At 55.0% G+C, this 11888-nt stretch overlaps 1 protein-coding gene across 1 annotated transcript; it reads left to right on the top strand.

Moving 5' to 3' along the window:
• Nucleotides 1-3805: 3805 nt before the first annotated feature.
• Nucleotides 3806-7507, top strand: KLF2 (KLF transcription factor 2). The gene is made up of 3 exons (XM_083594306.1): nucleotides 3806-4009; nucleotides 4238-5150; nucleotides 6717-7507. Exons 1-3 carry the CDS (start codon nucleotides 3938-3940, stop codon nucleotides 6890-6892), a joined length of 1161 nt encoding a protein of 386 aa, XP_083450432.1. The 5' UTR covers nucleotides 3806-3937; the 3' UTR covers nucleotides 6893-7507.
• The last annotated feature ends 4381 nt before the right edge of the window (nucleotides 7508-11888 follow it).

Raw genomic sequence — 11888 nt, 5'->3', positions numbered from 1 at the left:
CAAAACACAACAACAAAAAGATACTGTGTACATTATTTTAAAAGTGTGGGGGGAATTCAGGCTTTGAATAACTCTTGCAATGTTACGAAGACTTTGGAAACAAGGGAGGACTATAATTTGGACGGACTAAAATATGCAGTTGACATAGGTATTTGAAGAAGCCATGGAGGTGAAGAGGAAAGTCCTAAGATTTGAAAGAACCTTGTTTTATATTCCGGTGGTGGGACAGATGTTAGCTGGCTTATGCGATGCGTGCAAGTCTGTTGGGTGCAAGTCTGTTGGGTGACCCGGAAACTGCAACTAATCCAGAATCCGGCAGCCAGACTGGGGACTGGGAGCGGAGACCATTTAACACCGGTCCTGAAAGACCTACATTGGCTCCCAGGATGTTTCCAGGCACAGTTCAAAGGGTTGGTGCTGACCTTGAAAGCCCTAAATGGCCTCAAAGGCCCAGTAGACCTGAAGGAGCATCTCCACCCCACTCCGGACACCGGGGTCCCTCTCCCGAGGGCCTTCTGGTGGTTCCCTGCCAGCTAGAAGCGAGGTTACAGAGAAGCAGGCAGAGGGTCTTCTCGGTGGTGGCACCCGCCCTGTGGAACTCCCTCCCACCAGATGTCAAGGAACTCAACAACTATCTGACTTTTAGGAGACAACTGAAGGCAGCCCTATTTAGGGAAGCTTTTAATGTTTGGTGTTTGTAATATTTTATTGGGAGCTGCCCAGAGTGGCTGGGGAAACCCAGCCAGGTGAGCCGGGTATAAGTAATAAATTTATATATTTTTTTATTATTATTATTATTATTATTATTATTATTATTATTATTATTATTATCCAGAGTCATGCTGGGGACACAGCGCATCCCCACCAAGGCTGGGAGTCCCTGGTGGTTCCCCTAGATTGCACATGGCGAGGATCACAATATTTACCCGTAGCCACGAAGAGGTGAGGGTGCACATTCTCTCCTTCCCCAAGAAGGCCTGGTGCGTCACGCAAAGACACCCACAAGCGCTTGCCTCCTTGCGCCCAGGAGGGGCGTCAGCTAGGTTTCCTTGGTGAAGGGAAGTTTTCCACCCACATCAGCGACTGACAAGAGGAGGCCTTGCACAAGTGTGACATCGCAAAGGCATGACTCACGTGGGGGTTGCCGCTTAAGGAGGGAGTCCTCCTTCTCCTCTCTCTGAACTCTGGAAGACAAAAACCTCTGAACTGTGCATCACCGCTTTTAAGCGCTTTGCAGCAGGGAAGCTCAGCTGTCAGTGGCTGGGAGAGGATTGTCTTCTCCTCTCAAGTAATGCGCCGCCGATTCTTCATGTCACTGAGATGCAACATGCAAGGCAACACGGTGACCAAATACAACAACACAATACCAATATACACTCTTGATATAATATGAAGAGAGATGGACCCAGGAGTCTGGGGTGGAAATGCTCCTTTAGGGATACAGGGCCATTTAGGGCTTTCAAGGTCAGCACCAACCCTTTGAATTGTGCTTGGAAACATAGGTAAAGGTAAAGGGACCCCTGACCATTAGGTCCAGTTGTGGCCGACTCTGGGGTTGCGGCGCTCATCTCGCTTTATTGGCCGAGGGAGCCGGTGTACAGCTTCTGGGTCATGTGGCCAGCAGGACTAAGCTGCCTCTGGCGAACCAGAGCAGCGCACGGAAATGTCATTTACCTTCCTGCCGGAGCGGTACCTATTTATCTACTTGCACTTTGACGTGCGTTCGAACTGCTAGGTTGGCAGGAGCAGGGACTGAGCAACAGGAGCTCACCCCGTCATTGTGGGGATTCGAACCGCTGACCTTCTGATCGGCAAGTCCTAGGCTCTGTGGTTTAACCCACAGCGCCACCCGTTTCCCTTGCTTGAAAACATACTAAACGTATAAAACATTAATAAAGAAACTGAGTGAGACAGTGAGTGTTGGTGCTGACCTTTAAAGCCCTAAACGGCCTTGGCCCAGTAGACCTGAAGGAGCGTCTCCACCCCGGATGCCAGGGTCCATTTCATCTCCCAAGGGCCTTCTGGTGGTTCCCTCCCTGTGAGATGCGAGGTTACAGGGAACCAGGCAGAGGGCCTTCTCGGTGGTGGCGCCCGCGCTGTGAAACGACCTCCTGTCAGATGTCAAGGAGATAAACAACCACAGTGATACCTCGGTTTACGATCTTAATCCGTTCCTGAGGTCTGTTCTTAAACCGAAACTGTTCTTAAACCGTGGTGTGCTTTCCCTAGACCGAGGCAAAGTTTGCAAACTGGGACACTACTTTCGGTTTTGTGGAGTACGTAAACGGAATAGTTCGTTAACAGGGCTGTTCGTAACCCGAGATACCGCTGCATATGGCTTTTGGAAGACAGCCCTGTATGACTCTTTGACCTTGTATCGCGTTTTTAATATTCCATTGGGAGCTGTCCAGTTTGACTGGGGCAACACAGACAGATGGGTGGCAGATAATTAAATTGCTGTTGTTGTTGTTGATGATCATACAAGCTTCTTGCTAGGATGTTGCTCTCAGTTCCAGCCTGTAAATGAAGTCTAATAGCTCTGGACAACACAGCAGGGCTGTTGTTAACCACTCAAGAGTGCGAACTGTATTGCAGGGCTGTTGTTATAAGTCGCCGCCTCCCAGCCACAGGCCCTTCTGAACCTGGGGGTGCACCCAGGGTTTGTGGGGGGATGGGGCCCCTCCCCCTCATTCAGCATTCCTCTGGGGCCCATATTATTTCCCCCATGGAATCTGGAAAGACCTTTTCCATGGAAAATCCAATAGCAGTTCTTCCAGATGAGGACGGTAAACTAGATTAGCACTAATGCAGGCACCCCCCAAACTATATGGCAGGCATGGCCAAACTTGGCCCTCCAGATGTTTTGGGACTACAATTCCCATCATCCCTGACCACTGGTCCTGTTAACTAGGGATGATGGGAGTTGTAGTCTCAAAACATCTGGAGGGCGGAGTTTGGGGATGTCAGCACTAATGGATCATTGGGCTTCCACTCCCTGGAAAGGAGTACATCAAGATGGTTTTGAATTGTTTTCATTTATGAAATCGTTTTCTATAAGGGGTGCCATTCTCGTTGAAGTGTTTTTTTTTGCTGTTGCTTAATTGCTGAGCAATGTTTCATACGAAATGGAAGAAAATAAATGCATAAATAAATAGGTTGTGTGTGAGAGAGAGATTTGCATGCCAATGGCTGTGGAAAAAACGGCCTTGCATGGGGAGCATTCATCGCATACTAACCCCCCTCTGCTAAAACAAAACAGAACAAAACAAAACGCCACGCTGTTTTCTTTGCTCTGTACACCCGGAAAGGCACCCTGTACGCGCTCAGAGGCACCAGCAACGCGCGCGGTCAGCGGCGAAACCGGGTTAGCAGCGGGTCCGCTTTGTCGCTCCGCATCCACCGATCTAGAACAAACGGGCCACCCGCTTCAAGAGCCCCCACGGGGGGTGCTGCCCGCCACCCAGACTTATTGGCGAGGGGGGAGCCGGCCAAAGAGGTGCCGGGGCTCAGGCGCGCAAGACGACCCGCCAATGCCTTTACGCGCAGAGCGCACAAGGAGCCAGCTGGCTAAGCGAGGGGTACCCCGAGCATGTGAAGAGCGACGGGGGGGGGGCTGTGGGATCTGCAGCGGAGCAGGGAAGGTCCGAAGCCAGAAGAGGAGGAGAGGAGGCTCGGCCTCTCTCTCTGCGCGCCACCGCCGCTGCTTCTCCTGCGCTGTCCGCCTTCCTTTTATAGCGGGGCTAAATTTAGGCCGGCCCGGGGCCGGGCCAAGCGGCGGTTCCAGCCCCCTCCAGGCAGCAGCGCCGGGTCCCTCCGCCGCCTGCCTTCCCGGGACGCGCTTCCTGCGCCCCCGCCATTGGCCTGCGCGCTCGACGGCGCGGCTTAAAAGGAAGGCGCCGGCCGCGCCAGGCAGTCACATCCAAAAACGTCCGAGATCATGGCGCTCCTGCCCGCGCCTAGCCTGCCCTCCTTCGCCTCCTTCTGCAGGGACAGCCGACCGGCCCACCAAGTAAGTACCTCGCTCGCTCGCCCACCCGGCTCTCTGCACACGCTCAGAGGCACCGCGCTGGACACTGAAAAGAGGAGCTTTGGGGACGAGGGGTCTAGACTTTGGGGATGCTGCGGGGACTTCTCCAGGGAAGGGAGTGGGCGCGCCGGCTGCTTTTATCCGACGGGGCGGGCGGGATCCGGACTCCGCGCGCCCTTCGCTCACGACCCGTTTCTCCCCTTCTTGCAGCGCTGGAGTTGCGGGCTGCCAGCGGAGAAGCTGCCCTGCGGCGGAGACCTCTGCTGCACTCCCGGGCCGGGCCTGGACGGGCTATGCGCGCCGTCGAAGGACGACGAGGACCTCAACCACGTCCTGGACTTGATTCTCTCCATGGGCAGCGGCGCAGACGGAGGGTCTTTCGGCCCTGACAGCGGCGCGCCCCGCGGGGATTACGGCGCCGGACGGGAGCCCTTCTACGAGCTCAGCCCCTCGCCCGACGGCTGCGGTGGCGGCGGCTACGAGCAGATGGAGCGGGGCAGCCCTCCGCCCTACGGCGCCGCCAACGCTGCCCTCCTGCCCGAACTGGAAGCTGCCCCCTATGCGCCTTTTCCGGGGGTCGGCGGTGGTTTCATCCAGGGCCGCTTCTTCGTCACGTCGGCGTTCGCGGAGGGGCCCAAGCCGGAGATGTCCTGGCCCCAATCCTGCGCGCAGATCAAGCAGGAGGGCGCTAGCCCCACGCCCTGCATGCTGGCTGCTTCTCCGCCGCTCCCGGGGGCAGAGACCCCTCCGCTCAGCCCCGACGACCTCTTGGCAGCCGCAGCCGCAGCCGAGTGCCAAGCCCCCCTCGGGCGCCACGCGCAGCCCCCCTACCCGGCGCCCTTCGCCCACCCTCTCCACTACCGCCAGCACCCATCGCAGCAGCAACAGAGCGCGCCGCCCACCTTCGCCTTCTTCGACGACAGCCTGCCTTGCGCGGCTTCTGCCCCGAGGGGGCTCCTCACGCCTCCCTCGTCGCCGCTGGAGCTGCTGGAAGCCAAGCCCAAGCGCGGACGCCGCTCCTGGCCGCGCAAACGGACTGCTACCCACACCTGCACCTACGCCGGCTGCGGAAAGACTTACACCAAAAGCTCCCACCTGAAGGCTCACCTGCGCACTCACACAGGTAAGCGCAGGCTTGGGCGCGCCAGGTGGCGCTAAGGACCCCACCAGAGAGGTCTGGACCAGAGAGTCCAACCCCCCCCCCGCCCTCGCCCCCACCTGAGGGTCTGGACAGGCCCCCTAGCACCCCCCAAAAAAAAACTTCTTTATTGGTTTTCTTTTTTACAAATCAGAGAAACAAATTAAAACAAATTTAACATGCGAGTCCCCCGCCCCCTGCTGTGGCAACTTGCATGCGCTGGATCGGGGTGCCAATTTGAATTTTTAAAATGGGGGGGGGGTTCCCCCAGGTAAGCCCCGCCCCACATAATCGATCACATGGCACTACACACAATTGGAATGTCAATGCCCATTAATATATATATAATATTTTGGGGGGCCTCTAATATTCTATTGTGGGGGGAGGAGACCCCTACGCGCTGGATACTTTTCAGTTGCGTTCCGTTATTTGCTGCTTTTGCTTCTAACCTCTTGCATTCCGATGCGAACTCCGCAGAATCCAAAAAAACCGCAAAGTTGAGCAAGCAATAAATAATACAATTGAAAAGCCAGAGCAAATATTGAGGGGCGCAGGGTGGAGTTTGCGGACCACCGCAGTTCGGGAGCCCCTGGTGGAGGCGAAGCTGAGGTGCATGGAGGGAAAAGCAGATTTTTCTTCTTTCTTTCTGCGTCCCTTAAGTCTTCCAAAACAGCAGAAAAAGAGGCTTCCTGTAGCCTGGCCCCAGTTCTCTGAAAATCTGGCAGGCGGGCGTTGGCTGTTGCTAAAACTCTAACCCGAGAGCTGTGGGCTCTCCACTGGCTGGCCGACCCACCTCGCCTTGTGGCACTGGGGTGTGTGGGGGGGTGGGGTGGGGGGGACATCGGTGCCCTTGCCGGTACTGGAACTCTAGGTATGTGACCATTGGTCATGCTGGCTGGGAGTGCAGCAACATCCCGGCGTGAAATTGCGCACAGTGGCTCATGAGAGCTTGGCAACGTTTAAGGTGGGGCTGAGCGCTGTGGGGCTCTGGGCTTGGGGCGCAGCTGTTCCCAAGAGGCGCTGCCAAGTGACAGAGGCAGGCTGCATCTTAAGGGGAACAAGGTGCCAGATGGGCGGGGTATAAACATTATTATTATTATTGCTATTATTATCCGCACCCAAAGGGCGTCTCCAAGCCCAGCTGTGTTAGAGCCGCGTTTCCCCCAACTTGGATCCCCGGCTGTTTTTTTCCGGACTACAACTCCCATCATCTGTAGCTAGCGGTCAGGGATGGTGGGAATTGTAGTCCGGAAAAAAAACACCCAAGTTTGGGCAGCGCTGGGTTCAAATCCTCCCCCCCCCCACTCAGCTTCGAAGCTCACTGGATGACCTTGGGCTACTGCCTCTCTACATAACCTGTCTCGCAGGGTTGTCGTGGGGATCAAATGCTAGAATCGTAGTTGCGAGGGACCCTCAAAGGTCATCCAGCCCAACCCGCTGCGCTGCAGGAAGAGGGGGAACCATGCACGTCGCCTCTTTGAGCTCTTTGGTTGCATTTCTATCCCAGGTATTCCTCCAATCGACACTTACCCCGCTTCCTTCCCTCCACAGGCGAGAAGCCCTACCATTGCAACTGGGACGGCTGCGGCTGGAAGTTTGCGCGTTCCGACGAGCTGACGCGCCACTACCGCAAACACACCGGGCACCGGCCTTTCCAGTGCCACCTCTGCGACCGCGCCTTCTCTCGCTCCGACCACCTGGCGCTGCACATGAAGAGGCACATGTAGAGAGAGAGGGGGGGACTCTCCAGGACTTAGTCGGGATCCTGTAGCTGGTACTACGTCCGCCTGTGCCTGGGATGAGCGGGGAGGGAAAGGCTTGCGCTGGCCCCTGTAGTAGCGAGCAGGAGACGGGGGGGGGGGGGGGAGCTGCGGCCAGCGCCTCTGTCCAGGAGGCTGCGCGGAAACCTGACGGGCTGCTCTCTGCCCCCAACCCCGGGAGGGAGAATATGGGACTTAATTTATAGGGCTCTTGAGACGAAAGGGCTGTCCGGGTGTAAATAGTCGATCTGCGACCGCCCAGAAGATCAGCTGGAACAGAAGGCTTGGCTTGAGGATCGCGCGGAGGCAGGAGACGCCTCGCGCAAAACGCTCCCAGCTGCCTTAACCTACACTAGAGCTCCTTAACAAGGCTTGAGGTCTTGTGAAGAAACGACCTTTTTTAAAAAGAAAAGAAAAGAAAAGAATATATACATAAATAATGTACATAGTTTTATACACAAGTGTTGGGAGGATACAAGCGAAAGACGAAATGGGCACGTTTCTTGCCCATGTCCACTTTTTTTTGGGAAAAAATGAAAACTTTTATAAAATATATATATTAAAGATTTTTTTTTTCTAAAATAAGCCTGATTCTTTCGTCTAGAAATCCTTTGACCTGGAGGGGATGGGGGAAGGCAGGTGCAAGCCCCGAGCGCAAAAAGATGGTTGTTGCTGTTACATCTTGGCCCTATAGGTGCCCATAACCTACCCCCTCCCAGCTCCCCCAAAATCCGACGCCTGCCCCCCCCCGCCCCCAGCGCGCAAGAAATAGACCCGGGCACGGACCGCCGCAGGGCGAATGCTTTGCCCCAGAAACGGCTCTCCAGTTCAAAAGCAATCCAAGGCTATAATCTGAGTCTCATTTTTAGTTTACTCGACAGCTATTTCGGGAGCGCCCTGAAATCTCTTCCAGATGCTGCGGCAGCTGTGCCCGCGGCCGGGCTCTGTGGGCAAGCTGGTTTTGCGCGCGCGTGGGTATTTTAATGTGAAACGTAAACACGGCATGTCAGTAATTGCAGAGTCCTTTTTTGAAGGGGGGGGGGGAATTCAGGACTGCTGCTGCTGTTCCCCGAAAGCTGGGGGTGGGCGGATGGAACAGAACAAGTTAGTTTCTTCGCTAACTAGATCCTTAAACGCGCCCGCCACCCGCTTGCGGTGCGTACAAAGTGCGTGAGAGGCGCGCATCTTCTTTCACGCTCCAGAGGGTCGTTTTCTGACCCTCTTTATCGCATCTCTGCAAATCAACCCCCGCCCATTTCCCTTCCAGGGGGTTGTATCTGGACACTTTGTGATTGCTGGGCTTCGCAATTTCCACAGCGCCATTAAAAAAAAAAAGACAAAAACGGGGTGACGCGGCGGGGCTGCAGAGATTTTTGCAAAAACAACAACAGCCACCGCCACCAAACCCTTTTTGCAAGAAACCAACGTCTCCTCCCGCAAAGCAAACCGCGCAGAAGCAGAGCGAGGTTGCAGTTCGTTTCTGTTTCTCAGGGGTGGGGGAGGAGGAGAGGGGAAATGGGTGTGTGTAAAAGGCGCAGGATTGTGGCCTCGGAGGTGCTCAGAAAGCCGCTTACCCAATATAGCTTATTGAGAGAGTCAGCAAAACTGCGGCACTTTGGAGAGAATTCAGATCCCTCCGCTGCGCGCTCACACACACACACACGCACACAGGTTGTCTCTGGATTATTTCGACTACTAACAGCAAGCGCAGGCTTGGGTTTAGGAAAGGAGCTATAGTTTAAAACCACCTGACGCGCCCCAGGTTGTGGGAGGTGGAATAAAATTGACCCTGCTGCAAACTGGAACGGGCACCTCTTGCAAGCGCGCAGAGCATAGCAGGCTGCGTGTTGCCCGAAGAGGGTCGCAGCCATTGGCAGCCTTGAATCTATCCGATTCTCCTTTTCAGTTTGGGGCAGTAAATGCCACAGGGCATCCCGTTCCTTGCGTCTGCCTTTGGATAGCCGGCGGCGTTTCTAAGTATTCTCAAGAGGAATAAAAACTTCTAAACTCGCGCCTTTACGCACGCTGTTCTTCCAAATCTCTCCCCCCCGCAACCCTACACTGGGAGTCGCTCCGGACTCTCGACATTTCTAGACCTCTTCCAGCTCCGCAAAAGGGTCCCTTCTGGAACCGCATTGCGCAGAGCCAGAAGCGCCCCGCAAATACTTCCCTGGTGAGCCCAGGAAGGCGAGCCGTTCACGGGTTAACCGGGCAGCGCGGAGAAAGGAAAAAACAGGCTCTCTCGCTATTTGCATGGAGCGGCGGCGGGGGGGGGGTCGGTTGTTGTTCACCAAAAAAAAAGGTTTGCCCGAATTAGCTCTCCCCGCAATGAGAGACCGCTTTGCAGAAAATGACTGGGGAGCTATTTAAAGGCCGTTGCCGAAATAAGCAACGAAAAAAGCGAAACGCTGTCATTTCTGGAAAGGGGGCAGGAGGGCAGTCCTGCAAAGTTGGCCAGCAGGAGGAGGAGGAGGAAGAAGAAGAAGAAGAAGAGGAGAGCCTTGGAGGAAGCAACCCCGCGGTTCTAGATTCTGCAGAAAGCCGAGGTTGCACAACTTTGCTGCAGCTCCGGGCGCAGGAAGCGCGGCGGCGGTGATGGGCTCCGATTGTTCTTGCAATGGCTTCAGCCCTTTCCGGCTCCCGTTCCGACCACAGCGCACAGGTGCACCAGCAAGCGGAGAACCCAAACCCCAAAGGGGCAGGCTGGGGGTGAAAGGGGGCGGCTCAGGGACCGGGAGACTTGGGAGACACACAAACACACACACAATCATTTGCCCTCCCCGCCTTCTTCAAATGCCACTGGCTTCAAGGCGCGCCCTCGACCTCCTGCAAGGTGCATCGAACTCCCTCCGAAAGTGGTCTCCGTTCCTTGGAGGTTTCTGGTTTTTAAGCAGAGGTCGGACAGTCAGCTCTCAGGGACAGAACTGTTGAGTTGGAAGGGATCCCACAGCATCATCTAGTCCAACCCCCTGCAATGCAGCTGCCCCCATGCGGGAATCGAACCTGCAGCCTTGGCTGGTTCCTTGGCACCATGCTCCAACCAACTGCTTTAGCTGAGATTCCTGCATTCTTCTTCTTCCATCCCTCCTAGCTGAGTAAGATTGTCTTCCATAAACATGATTTTAACCATGAGTCCCTAAGTGACTGTGGAGGCCAATTCTGGATCCACACATCTTTCCACAGTGGGTACAGAGGTTTCTGGGTGGGAGTTGATCACGGTGTGGATTTGCCAAGTGTGCCTTCCTCTTGGCACGTTTCTCCCTTGTGTCCTGAGTTCGAGTGTCTTCAAAGCCCAGGACACCTTTGGTCAAGGCTGTTCTCCAACTGGAGCGCTCGCAGGCACCAGTGTTTCCCAGTTGTCGGTGTTTATACTACATTTTAAAAGATTTTCCTTGAGAGAGGAACCTCTTTTGTCAACCACCAGCATTACACTTTCCATTTTAAAGTTCGGAATAGAGGAGTTGCTTTGGAAGGCGACCATCAAGCGTCCGCACAACATTACTGCATTGCAGGGGGTGGAATGGATGACCCCTGGGGGTCCCTTATCAACTATGCCATTTGGCGATTCTATAAGCGCCGACATAACTTGGCTGTTTACAACCCCAAGGGTTCCCCTAATGGCTTCCTCCCTGCCCTCACGGCTGCCCAAACCTCGCCACGAAGGTGTCTGGAAAATGCGGTGGGCAGCGGGTGTACAATGTCCAAGGGGGCTGGAGTCAAGTGTGGGGGGGTGGCAGCCCCCAGTGCTTCCCGCGAAGTTCCCACCAGCCTCTTCTCCCCATATCTTGTGTAGCTGGAGATGGGGAACAGGGAGCTCCTCTGAAGCCAGCCCCACTTGTGGGCAACTGGAAAGAGCCAGGAAAACCGGTGGGGCAGAGGTCAAAGGGTCCAGGTCACCCCCCAGGGGAGGAGCAGGTGGGGGGTTTGCCTCTTCCATGCCCCCCTCCCCATAACAGAGGAGGAGGAGAGATAGGAAAGGGGAGACTGCTTGTGGCCACGAAGGACCCCGGAACCACCGGGAGGAAGACCCCAAACATATGGGGGCAGAAATATGAGCAGGTCCGACCCACTCAGCTCCCAACCCCCCCCCCCAATCACCAAAAAAAAGAAGGGAAAGAGAGAGAGAGCCATCCCAGAGTCTCGGATGCTCCAAAATAAGTAACTTTTTCATTTATTATATTAAACAATAACATTTCTCTTATATTAAACAATAAAACACAGAGCATGGGTTAAAATTAAAACATTCCCCCCCTCCCTCCCTCCCGGCAAACCTTCTCTCCTCCCCGCTGCCCCCCCCCCGCTCCCCACCCCCTTTGCTATAGGGTAATTCCAAGAGCATAGATACAGTCATGTACATGTCTGGATATATAATACATCATCAGCCGATCTCCTGGTGGGGGGGAAGTGGGGGGGGCAGCGTGGCTGAGGTCCAAAGGATGTGCCGGGTGGGGGGGGGGCTTCTTGCTTCAGCAGCAGCAAAACACACACACACATCTCCCCCCCAAAAAACCCCCTCTCTCCCTCCCCACTGTTCCAAATCCCTCTGCCCCCTTGGAGAGACCCCTAAGCTCAATTTGATGCACAGGAGTGACTTTTCTGGTGCCTGGGGTCCGGGAGGGGGCACAGCTGCTCAACCCCCCCCAAAAAAAACATTTCTAAAGAGAGAAGCAACGAAGGGAGGAGAGGAAATGAAAGAGAATGATTTCTCTCCCCAAAAATGTAAAGAGCCATTGTCCCCCAACTTTGTTTAAAAAGGAAACTGCAAACAAGAGACCACTTGAGCCAATGGGTCTACTCTAAGGAGGACTTGGAAGCAGCTGAGAAGAGTTCCTGGCGGAGGGGGGCAGGCAGAGGAGAAGAGAGATAGCAGCCGGTTTGCATCCCACAAGGAACAAAGTGTGTGGGGGGAATGGCGCGGATATTAAGAGCCACAAGATGAGTGCCTTGGGGTGGGGTGGGGGGT

The sequence above is a fragment of the Podarcis filfolensis genome (assembly GCF_964270895.1).
Source record: "Podarcis filfolensis genome assembly, chromosome: 18".
Lineage (NCBI taxonomy): Eukaryota > Metazoa > Chordata > Lepidosauria > Squamata > Lacertidae > Podarcis > Podarcis filfolensis.
Note: the sequence above shows the minus strand (reverse complement) of the source record. Positions and strands in the feature narration are given on the sequence as shown.

Coding starts and splice junctions, on each gene's coding strand:
- KLF2 (XM_083594306.1), top strand. CDS start 3,938: ATGGCGCTCCTGCCCGCGCCTAGCCTGCCCTCCTTCGCCTCCTTCTGC. Junction 4,010..4,237: donor ACAGCCGACCGGCCCACCAA/GTAAGTACCTCG, acceptor CCCTTCTTGCAG/CGCTGGAGTTGCGGGCTGCC. Junction 5,151..6,716: donor TCACCTGCGCACTCACACAG/GTAAGCGCAGGC, acceptor TTCCCTCCACAG/GCGAGAAGCCCTACCATTGC.